The following is a 23,230-nucleotide window of genomic DNA, read 5'->3' as shown; positions in this document are numbered from 1 at the left end:
GGGTATGCATCCTATTTAGTCAGCACTGCTTTGGGGTGGGTAGCTTCTAACAGAGTGTACTGGTACAGTACTGGTAAATTCTTCAATTGCGCCAGGTAAATTTTTTCAGTCTTCAATCAGAGCTCTCAGTAAACCCTGCTAGAAAATAAGAAGGATCAGAAATACCCTTATTTGATTTCATGGCTTGTGTAGTATGGCATTTGAACTCTGACCTTCTGTTGATCTGTGGTTTTGATTTGTGAACCAAACCTTCATGATTAATTTGTGTGTTCTTTTTCTCCTTGGTATATTTCAATTTTGGTATATACCAAGTTTCTTTAACATATTTCTCTAGGTATATTCAAGTCAAATAGCTCGCCACTGCAGTAAAAGCCTTACTGGATTGGTGCAGATTTTATTTGTATTCCTTTTTCACATACAAATGCATGTCATTTTTTTCCCAGTAATTCATCCCTTTCCTTGGATCAGCACCATTGTTGCTTGATTCAACCCAACTCTGTGTTTACTCATCATTTTGTTTTTTCTTCTCCTTTCTCATTTTATAAAAGGAAGCACCAAATATGAGGAAAATGCCAATGGAAACCAGCCACCGTTCTTCCAGCTCCACTTCCCTTCCTTTCCCCCACGATCCTCCTGTGTTTCCCTTTGATCCCCAGCACACCCCAAACCAGGTGCAGCACCTACCCCATGATGTACTGATGCCCAGCATGGTGGGCAAGGCACGTAAACCGTCAGGTAATCACAGGACTTTTCAACCTCCTTCATGATGAGAAATGTTGCTGAAATATGACTATGCAGGTCTTGTCTTTTGTAATGATACTTCACCATCAGCCTGACTTCCTCCAGAAATTTGGAAGGATGAAACACATTCTTTTTCTCTTTCTCTGCCCTTGTGCATTGTCCACTTAGCACAGAATCACTGAACATAACAAAAGTGAATTATCTTCATGGATACGTTATAGTTACTTTTAATATGAAATCATATTCACATTTATGTGAGGAATTTTCTTTAGTGCTAAAATAGCAGTAAACCCCACCTTTTTTTTTTTTGTCATGTATTAGATTACTTCCACAAGCTGCTAGCTCCAGCAAATTACACATGTAATTGTGTTAATAGAAATAACTAACTCCTGCGTTTTTTTCTATATGAATTAATTTCCCTGTGAAAGACATCAGAAACAATTTAATCTACCAGCATTGAAATACTTCGATGGGCTTCTCCTTGATGATGCAAGAGAGATGGCTATTAAAGAAATCTTTTGCCTTGTGAAGTGTCTGACGGTAACTGAAGTAATATAAGGAGGAAATGCAGAAAGGAAAGCGAATACTTAGGGTGCAATTAGCTTTCATTCAGAATTCCATGTCAACCATTAACTGGATGTACTATTGGTTTAGTTTATCTTCTGCTGCTGCATGTTGGCCACAGCTGGCAGTTCTGTGAGGAAGCAATAATACACAGAACATAACTGAGCAACCTTTGTGTGTTGTGTCTATTATCTTTCCCCAGGAGATCAGAAGAACGTCATCCAGAAACTTTTGGTTGTGCCTGACAGGGGTGAAGCTTTCCAAGGTGACGACTACCCAGGTGTGGCACTGAGCTACGGGAGTCTCCCTTGTGCACCCAGAGGCACCCTCTCCCAGGGGCAAAAGCCTCTTGTTAATCTGCCTTTAGGAGGTGGAGCATCAAATGTCTCTGGCCGTTGGCTGAACATGAGCTACCCTGCCAGACAAACAGCCACCTTACCAGATAAACGAACGGCGCTCTGGGGGAAACACGCTGGCCAGACAGGCAAGAGTTTACAGGAAGGCTTCTTCCAGCAGCCTTCGCAACATCAAATGCATGAGTCTTACGCCATCGGTTGCAGGCTGCCAGCCAGCACAGACTACAGCACTTTAAGAATGCCACATGGGCCTTCATGGGACCCCAGTGCCCCTCAAGGCTGTCCTGTGCCCCCTTCCTGTGTTAAGGCCCCGGGTCCGAGGAGAGTTGATATGCCCCCAGATGAAGACTGGCGACAAAACAGCTACACCCCTCAGCCGGGCAGAAGACGAATGCTGCCAGTGCATGTGAAAGATGGGACTTTTTCTTCTGCTTCGGAGACGCACAGAAACATGCTGGCTCGAGCGGCAACAGCTACTGGCACCATGCACAATAACGGCTGGTGAGGTCCTGTCCACTCTGTGCACCCTGAGAAGTCACTCTGAACAGTCTATAGCTGTTGCTATAGTGTGGATTATGTGGAGACAGCAAACTCTTTCAATCAGTATCTGCCAGTTTTGTCTTAAAATGTAGCTATACGACATGTGGAAACTAATTGCACTGTATTTCTTTTCTGACACTACTGAACTGCTGTCTGGGTGGGGAATCTTAGCTATTATAGTCCTGGCCTCTCCTAGCAAGAAGTGCTGTAGGAATGGTAAATGTCAGGGGCACTGGTTTACGGGTAAGTTCAGAAGTATGTGCATGTTTTGAAGGAAGATGGCCATTAATGGGAAGACAGTTTAAGGACTTTTTCATGAAATGTAGCTTTGGTAAATTCTTTGTGTACAAAGCCAATCCTTTTGTTTTCCTCTCCTTCCTCACCTTGTTCCTTCATAGTGGAAAACAGACAAAAACTAACCAACCTTCCAGGTTCTAGTAAATCTATACTTGGTAGGCTGGCAGTTAGCAAACCAAACCCTATTTTCAGTGTGCTGAGATCTCAGGCAGAGATCACGGCTATAGCTGCTGCTGAGGAAGTGGTAGGGAAACATTGTTCATTGGTAAAACAGAATTTTCCCCACTTCCTTAAGGCAAACTAACAATGCTTCAAACAAAAGACTGTTAATGCTGCACGCTTAATTACACCATTGTAAACACAGAATAAGTTTTAACTATTTTAGTGTCAAACATACTTGCTTTTGTAAGTATTTTTCAAATAAATCTATGAAAATAGTTATATTCACCTGTTTATGAGCTTTCTTTGCTATTTGCCTTTACTGATCAATTGGCCTGAAATTGCTGATTGATTTTCTTATACACTGAGTTACTTAGTATACTTCATTTACAAAATGTATGTAATCAGTGCTTAACTAGATTGAAGGACGTCGTGAAGATGTAATTTTGTTCTAAATTTGATGTTTCACACTACTGTGCTTAACTTTCCCCTCATAACAGGCAGTAATTAACTGTCCTTTGAAAGGTGTTTTGAGATGTCTTGGGAGGGGTGTGGGGGGATGACAGTATAGAATCTGTGCAAAATGAATGCACGTAGGATTCTTAATCTTGTACATAAGGGTCATTAGAAATGATTGGTGTAATGAGAAATCTCATTGTAATAAGAGTTGAAGTCGTACTCTTGCAAATGCTTTCAGATGTAGTGGTTACAAGTGATGTAACAGTGCAAGTTTTAATACTTATATAAAAACTGGGACTGCAGACTCTGTCCTATTCCAGCCAGCCAGTGGAAGGTCTAGTCTGCCCTCTAGTGCATGGTTTTGCTCATCTGTTTTCAATGGTGTTCCAGGTTGAGTCTTTTAATCTTCATTTCCAGTTAATTTCATGATTTGCACTTGATACTTGATGAAATTTAATCTGTTCTTGCTGTTTAGGCTGAGATTGAGTTTCATTCACTTTACTGAATGTCATTTCTCAGTTTCTCCTTTCTAAATAATAGCTGTGATGTCTGTTATTGTTACAATTTGATGTAATTACATAGTTTTCAAGTGTGTGTTGGGGTTATGTGGTACATTTCTCTTTACATAACTGCCCCTCACTAGCTCGGGGAAGGACACAAACACTTCTTACACCCTACTATTCCTAAAAAAAAAAAAAAAAAAAAAAGACTTTCACAGAACATTTTAACCAGTTTAATATCTTGAAACTTTTGACAGTTCTACTGTTCTTTTTACTAATTATTTAAAGAAATGGAGCATTATTTTACTGAAACAGCTGTTTGATTAAGGTTTGTTTCCAAGCAGATGGAACTGTTGGTCTCCTTGGCTCGACGTGGACACATGATAATGAGCTGCGAAGTTCCTAGCTGTAGAAGGTACAACTCTGCTTATAGGAAGTAGCTGCAGTGCAGAGGTGGATGGTTGCATCACACACAACTGATGGAAACATTCCTGTTGCAGCTGCAGCTTTCTTGTTGTTACATTCCTTTTACACAAATCATATCACTCTAGACAGCAGTCCCTGTTTGTTTTCAGCTTTACTTATTAACCTTTAGCAGTCAAATTTATAGTAGACCCAGGATCCAAATGAGGACATAGGTAGGTATTTGACACTTTGTGTGGTATACCTTTAAAAAAAAAAAAAAAAAATCAGGTCACAAAGTGAGGCTTAAGTAGCCTTGAACTCAATAATTACCTAAAACAGAAGTCCACTGAAACAAATCACAAAATCACACCTTAAAGAAGCAAAATGTAGAATGAAACATTTGCAAGTAAAGAAAATGTATATGCTTGGATTTTTATTAAAATATTATAATCCTAGCTACTGTGAAGGAGGAAGTACACTTCCAGAAAGCTGTGCAGAATAATCCTGAGGTGAGGCAACTCATTTTAATCATACTACCACTGGTGTTATCCTTTTTTCTTTAAAAGGGAATTGTGTATTTTCTTTACTCTGTCATCGTAGTTCTAGCTACCAGGTTTCAAAATTGATTTGTAAATCACCTTTGTATATTAATTGCTTACTATGAAATTAACTGAACTAGAGGCCTGAAATGGACAAACTGGAACGTTAACCTCTGAAATATTTCCATATTGAGCAGTATGGTAATATATCAGAATAGAAACAAACTGAAGTAGATTCAGCAATACATTTAACCTGGGAGAGAACGTGAACCTGAAGAAATAACATCACTTCATTTGTAGCTCATGCCTGCAAGTCCTAGAGACATTAGTAAGTTAATTGCAATTTGACTAACTGGTAGCTTTTCACTTTCTTCAGTGATATTTATTGGCTATTTGAACCCTAGGAAATCAATTATGTATTAGTTAAATAGCTCATTAAAAATCACTGTTGCCCATAAGAAGGGTGAGGGGGAAGCTTCAACTAGGAATTCAGCAGCTATTTTGGAACAGTCCCTTAAAGCTTATAAACTTTGATGCAACGTAGCTGTGGTTTTCTTTCTAAAGTAACCGTCACTGGCTGCAGAGTAGGTTAGTGGATAGAATTTAAGTTAAATGAAAATAAAATCTTAAATATTTATTTTGAAGTTAATTCCCATTCTCAAAAAAAAAAAAAACCACCTGGTATTTGATTTCACAGTGTGTTGTAATTCATATGTAGACCTGGATTGTGGGGTGGGGAGGAAGAGCAAAACTAAATAAACAGTGATTTGGTGTTATAGCAGTAGCAAATGTGTGTAAATACAGTTTTTTCTGTATGTGCAGAAGGAGCTACCTAGCACAGTTCTTTCTCTTCAAAGCAGCAGAGTATGTGCGCGCTGTTTATTGAAATCATGTTCGGATCTGCTGAACATCTGATTTGCTCAAGTGGAGCATGTGCTGGAGGGACTTACCAGTCATTCAATTCAAGTGAACCGTGCTTTAGAGAAGTGAGCTACAGAAGCGTGAGGTATGTGCCTGGGCCTTCCTAAACAAAGGCTGCAGCACCCACGTTAAAACACATGGTCTTTGGGAAGAGGGAAGGAACTGTTTAACTTTCTGTTTTCTGTTTCTTAACACTGCTGACAGTGACGGTTAGGGAAAGAAGTACGATCAGTAGAGAGCGTTTCCTATGCATATTCTACATTTCATGTCACTTAACGCATTTACATATTTTTCGCAGTGGGAATGAACTCCACCTTTTTTCATGATTGACTGACCTGAACTAGGCACTGAAGTGAAGAATGAAAGGGTAATATCTGTGCATCTTTTGGCGGAGGGGATCAGGGTGGAGGTGTGGGGAGAAGAGAAGGAAGGAAAAAAGCAGGGGTTGGGTGGATTGGAGATGGAGGAGAAATAGACGGATAGGTTAAAAAAAATGTTACAAGAACATTTATGCGTTACATCTCTTCACTCAGAAGTCTCCATCTTTTTGGAGAACACTTGGGCAATTCAGACAGACCCATTACTTTCTTTCAAGGGATGGATTCCTGGGCAGAGTGGGTCCTTAGCACTGGTCTGCTGCTGAAGCTTTTGAGAAAGGAAGACTGTAGAGAGTAGGCAATGTTCTTTATAGGACTTTAATAATGTTCATGCAGCTGTAAGTTAAACTATGCGAAACATATTACATACCTCTGCTATATGTATAAATAGTCACTGGGCAAACGGTGTAATAATCAGGTTAGTGTTTATATCAGCTGAGGCAAAGACAAAATGTGCTTATGTTTTTAGAGATCCCTCACTTGCACTAGATGTGTTTTGGAATTGCCTAGCACTGTGCTGTTTGCTGCTTATCACTATGGGTGGCAAAAAGCAGAAGTTAGATTTCTATCACTGCATAGTTCAGAACCTTTTCAAGCCTAATCAGACATGTCTGCAATGCTCCTTCCATACCAGTTCTACGATTACTTTCAGCAATGGAATTAGCTTTTTAAAGCTTAGGAAATGTTTTAGAAGCACATTAGATTGGCTTTTTTAAATTTTTTTTTCATTAAATCCTACTGCACTACCACTGAAATTTTCTACCTGCATCATTCTTCTATCAAGGAATTTTAACACTTTAAAATAAAGCCCCCTTTAAAAGTTTAAAAATATATATGTATATATATAAATATATATGATGGAAAAATATCAGCTAAGATCAGTTACACAGTTGCTTCAGAACACTGCAGAATATGTTTTGTAGTATGTTTGTGGAAGCATATACAAATGGATGAGTTCAGCTGAAGAAATCTAAACTTCCTTAATGACATCAACAAATTTTTTTAGTATTCACGCTTGGGTGAGTGAACATTGAATAGACTGTTAATCTTCTTGCTCATAAGTATATTTGTAAATTAACTTGAACTAGCTTTATTGCAGGATTTTTACCTTAAATTTAGGATGGCCTAGTCCCAGATACAGAATCATAGGCTTTATGGGTGTATATGTTATTAATCAAAATAATTAAACATACCTGAGAAAAGTGAGCATAAATTAAGCTGCATTTTAATAATCAAATCTGAGAATCATTTCATACTTTTAAATTTTAGTTTAACTTTTTTTTTTTTTACTAGTCTGGCAAAGTGATTTTGATGATGGTCTACAGTTTCATATCATGCAATTTTTTTACTCAGAATTTGTACTAATTGCTATGTGATTGTCTTTTGTGGGAATTCCAAACATAGAACAACTGCTGATTAACTATACAAGGTTGCGTTAAGTAGATTAAAGCACATTAGAGCATGTGCATGTTAACGTGCAATATGTGTGAAGTGTAAACAGTATCTGAATGCAATTAACTTGCTTTGATTTATTAATCTTGACTTAGTAACCTTGAATTACTTGCTGAAATGCTGCACATAAAGCTAGTTTAATGAATGCTTGTTTCTTCCTCTCTTGTCTGACACGTTGATAAATATTTGTAGAGCATAGCTTATATGTTATTTGAAAAATCTCTGGGTTCTGCTTGCGGTGAGGCTACTTGTTTTATTACTTGAAAATAATTTGCTTTCAAAATGCAGTAATACCAACACAGCATACTAAACTTCTCAGTTTCTTATACAGGTTAACTGATTTTTATTTTTTTTTAATACAGTATATGTTAGTTAAATACAAATTAGTGTTATACCATTGAATAAGTTACAAGTATTAGAAATCCGGTATGTATTCTTAAGTATATTTAAGAAGAAATAACCAATTGTTCATGACCCCATGTATTAATAGTTTTGAATTGGGTGAAACAATCTGTAACTAAATTTTCCATTTGTTTTGGTAGTTCACAGTTTCTCCAGATAGATGAAAAAGGCTCTGTTGATGTTAAAGAACCATTTCAGCTCTATAGGCTGGTTTTGATGGACTTCCATTAGAGGCTTGAAAGAAGCGATGCTGTAGCTGATATAGCAGTTAGGTGTTTATGATACCTTAATCATCCGAACATGGAGGAGGGTCATCTCAAGTGATTTTTCATAATAAACTGCTGATTTGAACACAATGATATAATTGATGTGAAAAGCCAAGACAGTACAGATCAGAAAATAAATGTAAACAAAATCTTCCTACAGTTTGAAGGGAAAAAAGCCCCTATCTCTTTAGTGGCTTTATAAATTTCTATTTGTATATAAACTTATTGGGACAAAATACATAGTAGAAAAGCTTTAATCATCATGTGGTATTATTCTGGGATATCCTTTTCTTCATTCATTTAACTATTAGTCATACCCTCAGGTTTTCCCATTTGTGAGGGTTATTTTTTGCACAATTTTATTTAAGGCACAATTTTATTTAAGCTATCCAGTCCCAATGGATCAATTAATTCTGATTAATGCATATTAATGTTTAATGGTATTTGGTTTCAGTAGCTTGTTTAAAAAGTTGCAGAGGGGTAAGATGAAGGCATAGCTGCATGGGATTTGGGATTTCTCTTATCTATAGGATATCTTGTACATGGATCAACACGACTCATCGAAGTAGGAATTCTCACTTTTATATAATAGTTACATATAGTAAAATATTTTACATTATAGCTTACATATAGTAAAGCAAAGTGATTTTAATGATATTCTCCTATATGTAGGCCTGCTTACCTTTTAATACTTTGCCAGTTAAGTCTCATGCTTGTGGAGGCTTTAAAAAAAAAAAACACCAGAGAGAACACAAAGGAGGGCAGCAAAAAGCAGAGTGAACTCAATTTTCAGAGTGAGTAGAGGTGACTGGCTCATAGTCTATTAATATCATCAAGGTAGTAAGATAAATGAAGAGAGGGAATTGCTTAGTCTCAGGTGGTAGGAGAAAGAGCAATAGCTTAAGGCTAAGGAAGGAAAAGTTTGAACTAGATAATAAGGGAGGGGGAAGGAATGCTTTAAGCAGAGCAGTTGAGCAATGTTTTGGGAAATCGAAGGAAGAGTTTGAGGTACCATCACCCCAGAGGTGTGAGATTTAGAGTTGTGGCTGATACATTTTGGCAAGAAAAACATCACCTAAAATTCTAGAGTCGAGCTATGTAGGTGGTGCAGGGTGGATTGCCTCAGCTTTTTTTTTTATTTTGCATTTGTGATATGCTGTGAAAAATGAGAGGGGCCTTGACTAGCTTTTAAAATGTAGCCTATTTCTGCAGCCAGTTCATAGAGCTAACCAGAGAATGAAGGGAATGTGTAGGGAGTGCAATAGGCCAGAACGGTAGTAAAGTTGCTTGTAATTTATACTATAAACTATCTGAGGACATTTTTTGCTTTTTAAGTCAGTGCAGTTTCTCAGTATTGGATGAACTGTAAAACCTTGTGGCTTTTTTTTTTATTTTTTTTGCGGGGGTGCCGGTCAGCTACATTGCTGGCCAAAAAGTTTTCCTTGTCCATGATGACATACCATAGCAGCATGGAGAGGCCTAAAAAAAAAATTCAGTTCCCATTCCAAGTCATTAATTTGTCTGACATCGGCAACTAGTGTATTGCAGTGATAATGATTTTATGATGCTGGAGAAAATGGCCTAAGACAGTGCTTTCAGCCTTTTAGAATGATGCTGTTGTGTTATGGGCAATAAGGTTTGCCATAAAAACTGTCTTTGGACAGCAGGGAAATCTGATGTCTTCAGAGAAAACTTCACATTGAATACTTTACAGTATAGCAATGTGTCAAAATGTATTTAAAATTTGGCTTGTTCTGAGTCAGTCTCACAGTTTATATGAACCACAATACCATTTCTGGCAATTCAGAAAGGACGGTTTCTAACAGTCACTAGTGAGAGTCAACAAAATGGAACAACCTCTTAAAAGTTTTGAAGTTTCTCTTCATACTATTCTCCTGCTTGTAGCACATCTTTCCTTCTCAGACCTGGTTTATCTCTGCAAGATTTGCTCTATGCATCTTTCTCCTGGGATCTGGAATATATCTCTCTCTCTCCTGTGATTCAATTTCTTTCTTAGAGTTTTCAAAAAGTCCTCGTTGGGTAATTAGATGATTCTGGGACATTGCATTGTGCCAGTTTTAAAGATATATGGCTGTTACAGTCAGAGGGGACTGTTCTGATCATCTGACCTCTTGCATGAGATGGATACAGAATTTCACAGTCATTTTTATGCCTAGCTTCTGTCTGAACTTAAACATCATTTGTTGTCTGAGGTGACTATTTACTTATTTTTTACTGTATCTTTTACTGTTTAGGTATCAGAAAATTCTAGGTTTTAATATAACACCTTTTTGTTTAACAAATGACTCTTTCCCATGGTGTAGAACAAGATGGATTGGCTTGATCTTTCCCTGTACTTCTTGCTGATTTTTTTTTTTCTCTGTAACAAAAGCAGTTGCTCAAGTAGTAGTCCAGTGCAGGCTAGAGGAAGATTTAGTATACCGGTTAGAATAGCAATTGGCCTTTTTTTTTTTTTTTTTTTTTTTTTTTTTTTTTTTTTTAAGATATTAAAATGTGTGGAATGAAATGGCCACTTGGTGGCAAAGTGGAATGGGAAATAAAATGTAATTCTGTTTTTTCAGAAATGCTTTTGTCTGGCATTTATGAGAGATATGTGGTAAACTGTTGAGTTTATAAAGGCACGTTGACTTTTACTTGCAAATCTGTGTTTCTATTTGTAATTGTGTTGCTAACTTCCTATAGCGATAATGCTATTTGTAGTTCATTGAAGACAAGCCATACAGAATCAAACAGCTTTGCTTTCACCATGAAGTTATGTTAGTTGAGCTAGGGCAATATGGATGCCCCTTCGAGAATTTCTAGCAGATTTAGAGATGACACAACATGAAAGCTTCAATGGTAAGCTAAAGGGCTTGGGCATAATTCTTTACTTCTGTGTTTCTCACTAATACAGGTTTTGGCATTGTCCTAATGAAAAAGGCACTTCCTTTGTATTTTAATAAGGCAAGATGGAATATATTAAAACCAAAAAATGGACAACAATAAAAGCCCAAAGTAAACATGCTAGCTAACTTCTCTATCTGTTGTTATTCAAAAATAGTCATTCAAATTATTATTTTTAATGTTTTAAAGATATATGGTTTATAGGGAGACAATGCCATTCATCAAGCCAACCTGATGTATTTGGGCAGTGGGGTACAGCAAGCTTTCTCTGGATGAGCCTTTTCCTCAGATGCCAGAATAGCATTAGAAGCATTTCAGTTTGCAAGGCACTCTGGAAGCTCCTCCTGCCACACCATCAGAATAAAATAAAACTGTGCTAAGCTTTTTCCTCAACCAGAATTCTATCAGCTCCTTTTACTTCATACCCCAAGGGATAAAGAAGCATGTTGGCTGTAGGCTCATGAGAGAAGAGAGTAACTGAGAGGCATCTCTCTTTGCAGCAGCACTTCAGCTACAGAGGTAATTCCTGGCAACACCCAGCAAGGTCTCAGGTTCCCTGTGTTCAGCATTGTATGGACAACTGAATTTCTTTCAGTCTCTGTTTCACATTGTCAAACATTGAAACTGCATTTATTACTGAGCTTCTCTTGCTACTAAATTCACTGAACAACACTGAATTAATTCCCCCCCTCTCCCTTTTCCAGCAGATCTACTTTAAGCTAATTTTAAGTCAATTGGAGCAGTGTTTACTTACTGCCCTTCCTATCCTATGCTCTTGCTGCATATTCTGATCTTATGGGTATGGATGGTGCTGAAGCTGAATTTTTTCCTATTTAAAAGCCATGCCCTTTAAATTGGTTGTACAATGACAGACATTTGCCAAACATGGGGTATGAAGTGGTAATTCCTACTACTGCAAAACGTAAATGTTAAACGCAGAATAGTGGTCCAGGATTTTTTTTGTGATACTGTGTCCTAGCTCTGTGTGCATGTACACATTTTACTTATGGACATGGAATTAAGAGTTGTGTTTTCAAAAGCTGTGTTTTGAAGGCTTACATGTTCCATTAATAGATAAATAAGGACTATAATTCTGATTCCCTTAAATTTATCAACCGCTTCTCATGAGTGTTGTAGAGTGGTATGTTTATCAAAAGTTGGCTCATGTAATTTAAAAAGGGGGAGGGCACAATCAAACCATCTTCCTGTATAAACTCTCAATTTTGAGGTATTTTTGGTTGTCAACCATGAGCTTTCCATGCTGCAGATGACAGACACCTCCTGCCATTCTTGCTCTTGCCGTGTTCAGGTGGAAACCAGTAACCAGGAGCCTGTTACTGATTTATTATGTCAAGTGGGTCGCACAACTCAATACATCTTACACATTTTCTTTATTAATAGCTGAAAGCAGCAACTCCATAGGTAGAGAATGGTTTAAATCTCCCTTCCCCGTCGCCGCTGCCCCCCGCGCCCAGCGTGGCCGCGGCCGCCTCACAAAATGGCTCCCCGCGCGCTGCCCGGCGCTGAGGGGCGGCCCCGCGGAGCTCTCCATGGTGGCCGCGGGGCCGGGCCGCGCCTCCCCTCCCCTCCCCGGCCCCCCGGCCTCGGCCTGGCCCGCTGGCGGCGGCGGGGGCGCTCCGTGCCGGCGGGGCCGCAGCCGCGCCGCCCCTCCCCGCGGCGGAGGCGCCGCCCCGGCGGGGATCGTGCGGCGGCGCGGGGGACTTTGGCCACGCTCCCTGCCGGCCGCGCTGGCGGCGCGGGGAGTTTCGCCACGCTCCCGTAGTCCCCTGGCGGGGCGGCGGCGCGGTGCATGCCGGGCCCGAGGCGGACCGACTGTCCCCTGGCTGCGCGAGGAGCTGCGAGCCGCGCCTGCCGCCATGTTCCGCCGGGGCCTGTAGGCGCCCCCAGCCCCGCCGCGCCGCCCCGCGCCCCTCTCCCCGCCGGCCCGGGGGCGGAGGAGGCGGACGAAGGCGCCGCCGCGCCCAGCAGCAGCCGCCAGCGGAGCCCGGCAGCGCCCAGCGATGTCCGCCAAGGAGGGGAGCAAGGTGCTGCTGCTGCCGCCGCACGCCACCAGCGAGCGAGCCGTCAAGGGTGAGGCACTCCCGGCACGGCACCGGGGGGATGGGGGGGGGGGGGACACGGTGCGGGGCCTCGGCCGGGGGTGGCGGGGGAGGCGGCCGCTGTGCGGGGCTCGGAGCCGCGCCGGGGCCTGTGGGGGCCGCACAGCCTGCCGCGGGTGGGCTCCGTGGGCTCCGTGGGCCCGCAGCCGTCCCCCCGCAGCCCCGGGGCCTGGCCCGGTTGTGCCCGCAGGCGGTGACAGCGCGGGGGGGAGCCGCTGCCTCCGCTGCTGCTGCTGCTGCTGCTGGGTGTCGGCCTGGCGCCGCCGGTCCTGAGGAGGAAACTCGCCGTGGTCTGTTTCTTCCCGGCCTCCCCGGTGTCAGGGTCTCACGGGGAGGCGTTAAAGCCGAACGTGGTGCCTCGCAGAAGTGAAACGTCTGAGAGCAGATACAGCCGTCACACCGAGATGGTCGTGGGGCCGTAGAACATGATCCGTGCTTCAGAGCATACATGTGTCATCGTAGCGTTTTGAGGGGAGTATTCCTTTGCAACTGAAGTGCTTTGAGCATTTCTTGCTAGGTCTATGTCCCCAGCGAAGAGGCTACCATTGGTTGCACTTTAAAGAATTCCTAGTTTTTGTTCACTCAAATTGCAGATATGCTTCCAGAGCTCTGATGTCACCCTGTATTTACCCGTGGCAGTGTGGGCATCGGCGTGAGGTAGCAGACCTGGGCAATCAGAAATTCATGGCTGTATACAAAGCGGCCTGTTTTTAAGATCAGAATTCCAAAGAACACACGATCTAACCGATTTCACAGGAGAGGAGATCTGTTCGTTTAACTTAATAGGGATTCTTGAGAAACGAAGAGGATGTTTTTGTCTTCAGCAAGGCTTAATCAGGGCCTTGGAATCCCATAGTATGTTTTGGAAATCAGCGTGTTTTCCAGTAGGCTGGAAACCTTCACTTGCAATAAGTTGTTACTCATTTTGGATTGCTTAACTTGTTGATTTGTTTGAACAAATTGCGAGAGTAAAAGTAGAAAATGGTAGAACTAGCCTGCTAGGAGCTTGTATTAATTTGTGCTGTTGGTGTGAGACTGTTAGTTTCAGGTGTTTGGACTTGCTGAATGTTTGTACCTTTACAGCAATCCCTTGTAACAAATCTAAGTTCCTCAAACAATACAGGAGAACTATTGGTAAGTGATTAGCTACTTCAGAGTGCACTGGAATACCTGCTGATTTCCCAAACCTTAATAGTTCAGCTTATTAAATGCTACCTATGCATCTGGTTGTTAAAAATGGTAGTTAAGACCTGCTTCATTCTGACAGGATTACAGCCTGGGGTTACAGTATTTCTTTGGACCTGGGTGTGTGGGATACAGAACTCTTGTAATCAGGCTCGATATCGTCATCTGACATAATTACAGCCAGTTAAATGTTCACATAGCACCATTTTTCTGTTCTTTCTGGTGACCTGTCCTGTCTATAGCTATCATGCTGAATCACTGGTTTCTGGAGAAAGCCTGGCCAGCTGTGTGAAGCTGTCTGTGTTCTTTGTAGGAAGGACAGGTTTTTCCACCACCCCCCATGAGATGCAATGCAGTTTGAAATATTTTTTTAGACAGCAACCCCAGGGGTGCAAGATTGCAGGTTATGTCAGCGCTAAGCGGGAGTATCTATGCAACAGAAATACATTTGTTGAAAGCATGTTAAAATGTGACATCTCTGTTCACAAATAGATGTGTTACCTCTCACATACCAAGATATGTTCGCCATGCTCCTACCTATGGTATGGTGAACAGATCACAGATGGGCTGGTATGCTTTTAAAACAGGTGGGCCCTCTGCTTTTGTCAAGACAACGTTCTATAGCAGGGACCTAAAAGTATTAATTTCTTTTAATGGAAACATGTGGACCGGGTGGGTTGCTGAAACTGTTAAAGATGAATTTAAATGGTTAAATAATGCCGTTTTACTTCCTGAATGCTTATGAATCATTGTTGAAATTGGTGATTTTTTTCATAAGTATCAAGCTATTTATTGATAGGTACCAAAGAATTTATTTACTGGAATAAATTTTTGAGATTCTTTTAAGGGAATAATTTTTCATCAAGAAAAGAGAAATCACTATAGGACAAAAAATATATAGAGGTGTTCTGATTTTTTTTCATGCTGCCAGTTCTGTTTTCTGACTCTAGTTGCTGAGGCCTTTCATGTATAATATCTTAGGTCCTTGAGAACAGAGGCAGAACTTGGAAGACAAATGCGGTAACGTTACCTGGTGTGTCTGCGCCATAGAGTATTGGTCAATGTTTCAACTTTCATGCTCTCCAGGTCTTCTGGGTCTTCACTGGGTCTTCATTAGGTCTTCTGGGGAGGAAACATGAATTCAGGATTTAATGCTCACTGGTATTTGCATTGTTTTATCTCTTGCTTTTATTTTAGCTTTATTTTTCTTCCTCTGTATTACTGGGAAAGGGGAAGAAGTAAGAAACCATCGAAGACAAGAGGCTGTGAGAAATTAAATCCTTAATCATTAATAATACGTGTTGGCAGAAATGAGCTAGAGATGCTCATCCAAGAAAAAAAATGGTTAAATTACCGTATCATCAGTAACTAATCTTTTCTAATAAGGTAGGGTAATAATTAGGATATGCCCTTCCCCATTATATTTTGACCTGTATATTTAGGTATTCATCAGAGGTGCGTGTGTCTGGAAGAGCACCTGAAATGTTATCAGGTCTAATGCTCAACATTGGGCATATAGATAATAATATGATAATAAACATAATAATTATATGATAAAAAATATAATAATGGTTTTAAATATGCAGTGTATGCAGTCTAGCTGTGTTGGGCTGGCATGCCTTCCACATACGAGTTTTATCATCACAGATCATTGGCTGCTTTTATTAAATGTATATAAAAAGCTCAAGCTGTCTCTGTTCATTTCTCAGTTAAAATGTAATTCGTACTTGAAATTTTTCTTACCAACTGATGGGTAGCTATAGAATTAAAATGTGTAAAGTCAGTTGGTGGCATTTGGCTCCCAAAAAATGTCTAGTGACAAGGCTTTTGTTGCTGCCTTTAACAGAGATGAGGAAAGGTACATGTCTTCTTGATTCACTGTTTTCTAACGTGCCCTCTTCATCCTTGAAGAATGATGCTTAGCATTTCGTTGCCTTGTGGAAGTTAGCACTTTCCTCTATTATGTTCTGTCAAAATCACAGAAAAACCACCTTTTTAAACTGCCACTGATATTTAACTGCCGTATCTGGTTCTTTTCTTTTTTTATGTTTTGTGGTGATCCTGGAAATGGCAGGGGAGAGCCTTCTCTAGGGTTCCTTTGCATGAAAAGCACCTGGGCTTGTGTGACACACCTGTGAGTAGCTACACGGCAACGTGGTGCTTGGAACACTGCTCTTTGTCTGCTAGGAATGTCTCACCAGGATTTGGGACACAATCTGGAGTGCCTTGTTGCTGAGCTTGTGGAGGCTTTTTGCTAAATTTGAAGATGGTGTCTGTTCTTCTGGAGATGGGAGGCTTCAGTGGTTCCTTTGTTTTGGATAAAAGTCATGATGCAGTGTGGTAGGCAAACAGTCGTTGTAGTAACAAAATGATAACTTATTGAAGCGACTATTCAATGAACCCCTAAGAAAAGTAACCCATGATTTAGCCCTGAGCAGGATCCTAAATTAAGATACCAGTAGCTACTTTTTTTTTCTGCTGCATGGATGTCATTGTTAAAATAAATCACTGTGGTATTGAACTTCACAATATGGAGTCTGAGTTAAACAAAAAGAACCGGTAAAAGGATAAAGGTTTACAGGCAACATGAAGACTGTTTTAAAAATATAGTAAAGGCACTTAGAGTGCCTTTATGCTGCTGGTCAGCAGTGATTCTGAAATAATCCGGTAAAGCAGGAGAGTAAAGAGAACATTAAGAAGTCATGCTTTGAAAAACCATCACAGTTTTTGGTTTGGGAGAGGGAATGGAACTGAATTCTGGCAAGTTAGTGTTTGATTGGCCTTATACTTCCTTTTACATTTCCTGAGAGGGTAATTAGAGTGAATGAATCTTAAACAACAGCAACAAACCCAAACAAGCAAACAAACAAGAACAACATGTATGCCTTAGTGTCAGTAGGGCCAGCTGGTGCTTGAGGTTTGGGACAGGAAGGCCGGAGCAGAAATCTGGCAGCTACTTTTGTCTGTGTTTGTTACGTAAAGACCTAACAACTCTTTCAGACAAGTCAATTTTTTATTCTTTTTTTTTGCTGAATGGGACTGAAGAATTCTCACTGAAACGTAAGTGGTTTCAGAACATATCAACAATATGAATGTTTAAAAAAAAAAAAAAAAAAAGCCCAAGACCAGAAGATATTTTTCTAGTGGCACTAATGGAGTTCTTTGGGGTTTTTGAGTGCAAAATTGCTCATCTATTTTCCATAGCCTGTGGCATAACTCATCTTCCGAGTCTGAGAAATGGAGCACAGCAGCATTTTTAAAAAGCTCCAGATTGCGCTGAAGAGCTGTAGATCAGTAAGTTTAATTTAAGCAGACTCATAGCACTTGTGAAAGAGTAGACTAATTCAGTCCCTGGCGGAATATAGTATTAAAGAAGAGAAGGGATGGTTTTCATAGAAGGAAATCAAGAGAAATTGTTAGATTTTTTTTTTGCAGTAGCCAGTAGTCTGATTGATCCAGGCAACACTGTTCATTGGGTTCCCTCATCAGAGTCTTTAAAGTAAGCAAAAGAGGTAATGTCCTCTTTTGGATCAGAATAATTGGGAAAGATAATAGGTAATAAACTTCCACGCTTGAGGGAGATTAACATTTGTCTTCAGAAAACAGAGCAAATAGCAAAATAACACTTACTTGGGCTAGTTAACTTCCAGAGGTGTTTCAGAAGGTTTTTGTTAGACCGAGTGACTAGGCAGCAAAGTTGTAAGAGGCACTGTTGTGATAAAGGCCAAGGAGCAGAGACTACGAGGGAAAGAACAGCCCTCGTTTTGGTGAGTGGGGAACTCAGGAAATAAATGGTAGGGTCCATATGGATAGTATTCAGAAAATACTAACTTGGTGGCAGTTGAACAGGCTGATGGGAATTCAGAGTTTACTGGAAGATCATAGAATCGCAGAATGGTTTGGGTTGGAAGGGGCCTGAGAGCCCACCTAATTCCGACACCCTGCCATGGGCAGGGACACCTCCCTCCAGACCAGGCTGGTGTCCCTGCCTATGGCAGGAGGGTTGGAATTAGATCAGTTTAGAGGAAAGTACCATCATCAATTATATACATCTTGGATTATATGTGCATCTTCAACAGTAGCGTGTAATTTTTGATCCCCCTTTTCTGCTTTTTCTAGAGGATATGTTCAGCAGAACAGAGTGTCTTTTATGCAGGGTGGAACTAAAAATTACAAATCTGTGACTTGGAAAAGGGGTAGATGAGTAGGGGGTGGTGTTGGATATTGCTTACATTGTGAGTGGTATTTAATGAAAAAGATTAATAGGTAACAACTGCTATTTTTGTCTCCCTGTGAAAAGGAGAAAAGTGGTACATTTTTTTCTGAAGTGAGTATAAAAGAAAGGTGAAATACTTTTTCATGAAATGTACAGCTAAAATTCTGGAATTCATAGCAATTATATTCATTGAATGTGAAAAGTATGAAAGTATCTATTGAGGGTCTGAGCGAAATACTGAAAAACAGTCCTATTTAGTGGTCATAAATGTGATGATGCTTACCTCTAGAGGAAATCCTTAAACCACCCTGCTTGGAGAATGGAGTATGGTGAGGAAAAGCGCTATGAATCCATCAGTGCCAGAATCACATTTAAGCACTAAACAGTCTTTAGGCATAGCACACTATGGTCATTTTTATGGATGCTCCTCCCATTAATGATACTCAGACAAATAATATTTTTACTGAGATAAATTTTCAAGAGTATTAACCAAATTAATAGGAAAATTACACAGCATAGAAGGTATTATTATTAGGGCATATAAATTGTTTCATCTGAGACTTAAAATTTTATGGAACTTCTAAGGCTGCAAGTACATGCTATGTAGAAATAAAATAAATAGTGCCTGCGGTGCTTTTGTAAGGTTTCAAGGTTTACAGGGTCATTTTTCTTTGCTTTAAGAATTCTTGACATTGTAGCAAGAGACATGCCTTTAAAGAAACCTGAGTAAAGGGATAATTTTTGTGGCATTTAGGAATAATACCATAATCCGTGAGGAACTGACGTTCCTGAATCTGTGCTTTGTTGTTTGGGTTGAATAGGGAAACGTATCTTTTGACGACTATTGATTTGAGCTTTCTGATTCAAGTAGTAGATGGCTGCCCTGTGTTTGTGTTTAACTAATGTTTTCAAGGTTGCAGGTCCATAGACCATCTGGGATGTCTTCATGCTATTTCTTTTCAGATCTGTCCTGCCAAGTGCAAGAGGACAATTGGATCTATTCTGTCCTCATAGGAGTCATGGGTGCTGCACTTCTTTGTTCATTGTAGATGTTGGCATAGAGGGGTGAAAGCTCCAGGGACAGGCTGGAAGATCATCTGGGAATTAGGCTTTGTGCTTCTTCTGAATGTCAGTATGTAAATAGCCATGCCTTTATAAAAACCAACACGCGCACCTCTGCCACCCTTCCCTTCCCAGCCCCTCACAAAAGCCCACAAAACACAACCAAACAACAGAAGGAAAAACAGGCTGTGGTGGTAATAAAACAGTTGGCAAAGTGAATGTTCCTGGCCCATCTTTACAGCACACCATAGTTGTGCCGCTATGACGCATAGCGTCCCTCTCCACAATCTGATATTTCACGTATACCTGCCACCAAGGCATCGAGTTGTGTCCTTGCATTACGTTGGAAAGGCTTACACAAACACCGTGTCTGTGTTAGTAACCCTGGTAATGGGAACTGCGGCTTGATCTGTGAAACTAAAAACACTCTTAGAAAAATGAAAACTGGGATGTTGGGCTTGCTTTTACAGCCAAAGCTGGGTTTATGGAACATGTCATGGGGTCCTGATTATAGAGGAAAAATGGCTGTTTTTCTTTCAATGACAGAGAAAATAGTTCAGTTTTAAGGCCCAAGGAGCAGAAAATACTTTGGTTGTGGAAGTGGAATACCTCGTACGGTTGATCCCTGATGCTTTTTCCTACCATTTGTCTAGTGGCTTTGATCTCATCTTGTTTCATGAGCCTGTTCCAACAGAGTGCCTCTGATACAAGCCAGATTTAACCACCGTTATTAAAATGGGCATATGTATCAGTGTGGTTTAAATTTACAGTATCTACACGTTAGATTTTATTAGCAGCTACTGTTGTACTGTAGCAGTTACTAGGCAATGTGAGATCTGCTTTGGGTCTCGAAGTAGCGTGTTTGTGTTAGGTGCCATACTGCACCTCTCCACAGGGATGGAGTATGTTGGGTGAAGTACTATGCTAATGCAGCTTTGCTGCTTTTGAACCTCTTTACAAAGTACTGCAAATAAATCCATTCAGCTTGATGCTAACTCTTGAATCTTGAATGTAGCATGCTTTTTTGTAAGGTAAAAACGTACCAGATGTTTGTAGAAAGTCTGCCTGTAGAAACAGGTTTAGAGAATTGTTTTTTGCTTTTGATATCTCTGTTCTAAGTAGAACTGCAGTATAAAGCAAGATCGGTTGTTTTCCTCTTTGCAAATACACGTGAATAGTAATAAAATAATCACAACCTTTTTGCGAACAAAAATAGAAAAATTACCCACTTTTTTTTCTCCAGGTTTAGTGTTTAAGATTTTGAATCAATATACTTAAAATTACATCATCAATACATATTTTAAAAGCAAAATTGACTAATTTTGGCTAGTAAACAACAGTTTGTTTTAGAAAGTCCAGAGTGTTGTTGTGAACCACGACATGACTGTTTTGACAAAGATCTCTACTTTTACTAATAGGACATAGTCTGTTATTTTGTACCACAGTGTGTACTGCTTTAGGGTTTCATCTCAAAATGCGTTATCTATTGCTTAGCTTTGCAGGGAGTGGTAGAAGGGAATCCTTTAATGACCAGCACCATGTTATTTCCTTCGGGTAATTCCTCTTAATTACCATTCCGTTACAGTCCCAAGAGCACAGGTTATGAACAAAGATTTTGTAATATGGATTATATTTCTGTCTTGGAATACATCATGCTGCAATTCTTTTACCTTAGGCTATAACATTCTATTACTACTTCATCAAAGGTTTAATTAAACCCATTAGTTTGCAGAAATTGTCTAAATGCTTCAAAAATTATCATACTTAACCTATTAAAATGTTATTTGTAATATTTTTTCAAAGGTGTGAGCTCTAATATATCAACTGCGTTAACTATTATTGAGACAAAAATTAAGTATGGATCTGAAAGAAATGTTTTTTATAGTAAGTCTTGCTGTTTTATTCCAGTTGGGTGGTGCAGATTAAATCTTTATTCTAAAAAATATCCTTCTTGAGCAATAGGAAATATATTTATATATATGTATATTGCAGAAAATGATTCTGTTAAACTCTGAGGAACTGATTTTAAGACTTTTTTTTTCATGAGGCAAATAGAGCTTTATAGATGCCTAACTACTTCCGACAGTAACACGATTTGGGGGCATTAAGGATAACCCTTGGATATATGCAGTTTTCATTTGAAATATAATTTCTGTAAATATATTAATTGAAATAATTTGATACAGTTCTTCCCAGACGCTAGACAGAAACTTCTGCTTTCAGTGTCACAGAAAATGCAGCTTGCTAGTTGAACTCAACTACCAGTAGTTGTTAAAACAGAATTATTTTTTGTGAGGGTCTGATCTGAAAAATATTACGTGGACAGTAGAACTTTGTTAAGAGAAGAAAATTTCTCCTGCCTTGTGCTTAGAGCCCTTGAAGTATTTCATACCTGTCACAGGGATGACATTTCAGCACCATCTTCCTGAGTGCTGTGGCCACTGGTAGGCCACAAATCCGAGCATTTTGCACAGGGGCAGAGAAGATCAGCTGGCCACAGGTGGTTCTCCACCACACCCTGCTTCTATCAGAAAAGTCACCCAAAAGCAAAAAGGATTGCCTTTCACTGAAGTAGGTCATTATCTAGGAGAGATGCTGGGACTAATGAAGCACAATTTCTGCAAAACCTAGTCTTTGTGTTGATCAGCTTTGGTCCTGGGAAGATATAATCTCTAATGCTTTTGTGACAATTAGGGCAGGAGAAACCTACCTCGTGAGTTGTCAGATATCTCATAAAAGGGTCAGCTCAACTTTGCATTGCTGAAGGCACTTGTGGTCCCATCTCCTCAAAGGACCCGCCTGCTTTTATAAGCTTCCATGAACTTGACACCTGCCAACAGACGCCACAGCCCTGTTTTAGTAACTGGCTTTCTCACCTAGCGGCTCGTGTTGTGCGTGCTCGTTGGCACACGTTCACAGCGCGTACGGTCGGGTACTCGCACCAGCTACGTTCAGGATGGACCTAGATTGAGAAGCACAGGTTCTCCGTCAGTCTTACATGACTGGTCACCGGTGCCTCGTGTGACCTTTGTCAAGCTCAGCTCTCCAGGCTCTGCTCCTCCCTTTCTCCATCTGAACTTCGGAAAGCATCACTTCCTAGTTCTGGACAGTGCTGTACAGTAATGGGCTCGTGCCAGTACCCCAGCACTGGTGCCGGAATCCAGTCATGGAAACCATATCTGGCAAAACAAGAAAAGAAGCAGACCCACTTCATTAGATAATACTTGATCCGCAGTTTATGTGGAGCAGATTTTGTGGCACAAATAGTGTGTTATAGCACATGATTGTGGCACAAATAGTGTGTTACAGCATGTTTAGAAAAAGGGGGGGGGGTGTGTCTAAAAATAAATTGTGTTCAGTTTAATATAAATTTCTAAACAGTAAAAAATAACATTAAGAGAATATAAAGATTGCAAAGTCAAGCTCACAAAACAGTGGTTGCTAGCATAGAGGTTGTATGGTCATAATTAAATGATGCTTCTAAAAGTGAATTACATTCCTGTCCTGCTGGAACGAGAGATTTCTCTTTTCAGAGACGGATTTCTGTTTGTAAATACTTGTTGTACATGGAACAGAAGTGGTTGTCTTTTGATTTCTTAAATACATTAAGCTTGTTAGCATTTGGGCTACATGGAATTTTAACACTTCCAAATGAAACCTGACTGATTACTAGAGAAGGCTGGAAGGAAAGGCATGCCGTTTACTTTTCTTAGTAAAATGTTTTATGTCCAAAAACAAAGTGCCAAACTTGTTCTACACTGTGTA

The 23,230-nt window shown here is 40.1% G+C and overlaps 2 protein-coding genes across 10 annotated transcripts in view; both read left to right on the top strand.

The window, feature by feature from the left end:
• The window catches only part of USP54 (ubiquitin specific peptidase 54), a 67,267-nt gene extending 64,102 nt beyond the window's left edge, over positions 1-3,165 (top strand). For 3 of the 5 annotated variants that reach the window (XM_082765014.1, XM_082765015.1, XM_082765012.1), the window contains 2 exons: positions 549-735; positions 1,508-3,165. In XM_082765014.1, coding sequence (XP_082621140.1) covers positions 549-735; positions 1,508-2,166 — 846 coding nt within the window. In that variant the 3' untranslated portion in view covers positions 2,167-3,165. The remainder of the gene's footprint in view (positions 1-548; positions 736-1,507) is intronic. The other 2 variants (XM_082765013.1, XM_082765016.1) reach the window with 1 other exon arrangement.
• Positions 3,166-12,604: 9,439 nt separating this feature from the next.
• The window catches only part of PPP3CB (protein phosphatase 3 catalytic subunit beta), a 52,277-nt gene continuing 41,651 nt past the window's right edge, over positions 12,605-23,230 (top strand). For 4 of the 5 annotated variants that reach the window (XR_014317926.1, XM_082764928.1, XM_082764926.1 and 1 more), the window contains exon 1: positions 12,605-12,973. Coding sequence is in view for 4 of the 5 variants with exons in the window: in XM_082764928.1 (XP_082621054.1) it covers positions 12,904-12,973 (70 nt within the window). In the remaining variant the exon portion in view is untranslated. The remainder of the gene's footprint in view (positions 12,974-23,230) is intronic. The other variant, XM_082764927.1, reaches the window with a different exon arrangement.

This window comes from Aythya marila, assembly GCF_965140915.1.
Source record: "Aythya marila genome assembly, chromosome: 7".
In the NCBI taxonomy this organism is placed as follows: domain Eukaryota; kingdom Metazoa; phylum Chordata; class Aves; order Anseriformes; family Anatidae; genus Aythya; species Aythya marila.
This window is presented reverse-complemented; position numbering and strand designations above follow the sequence as displayed.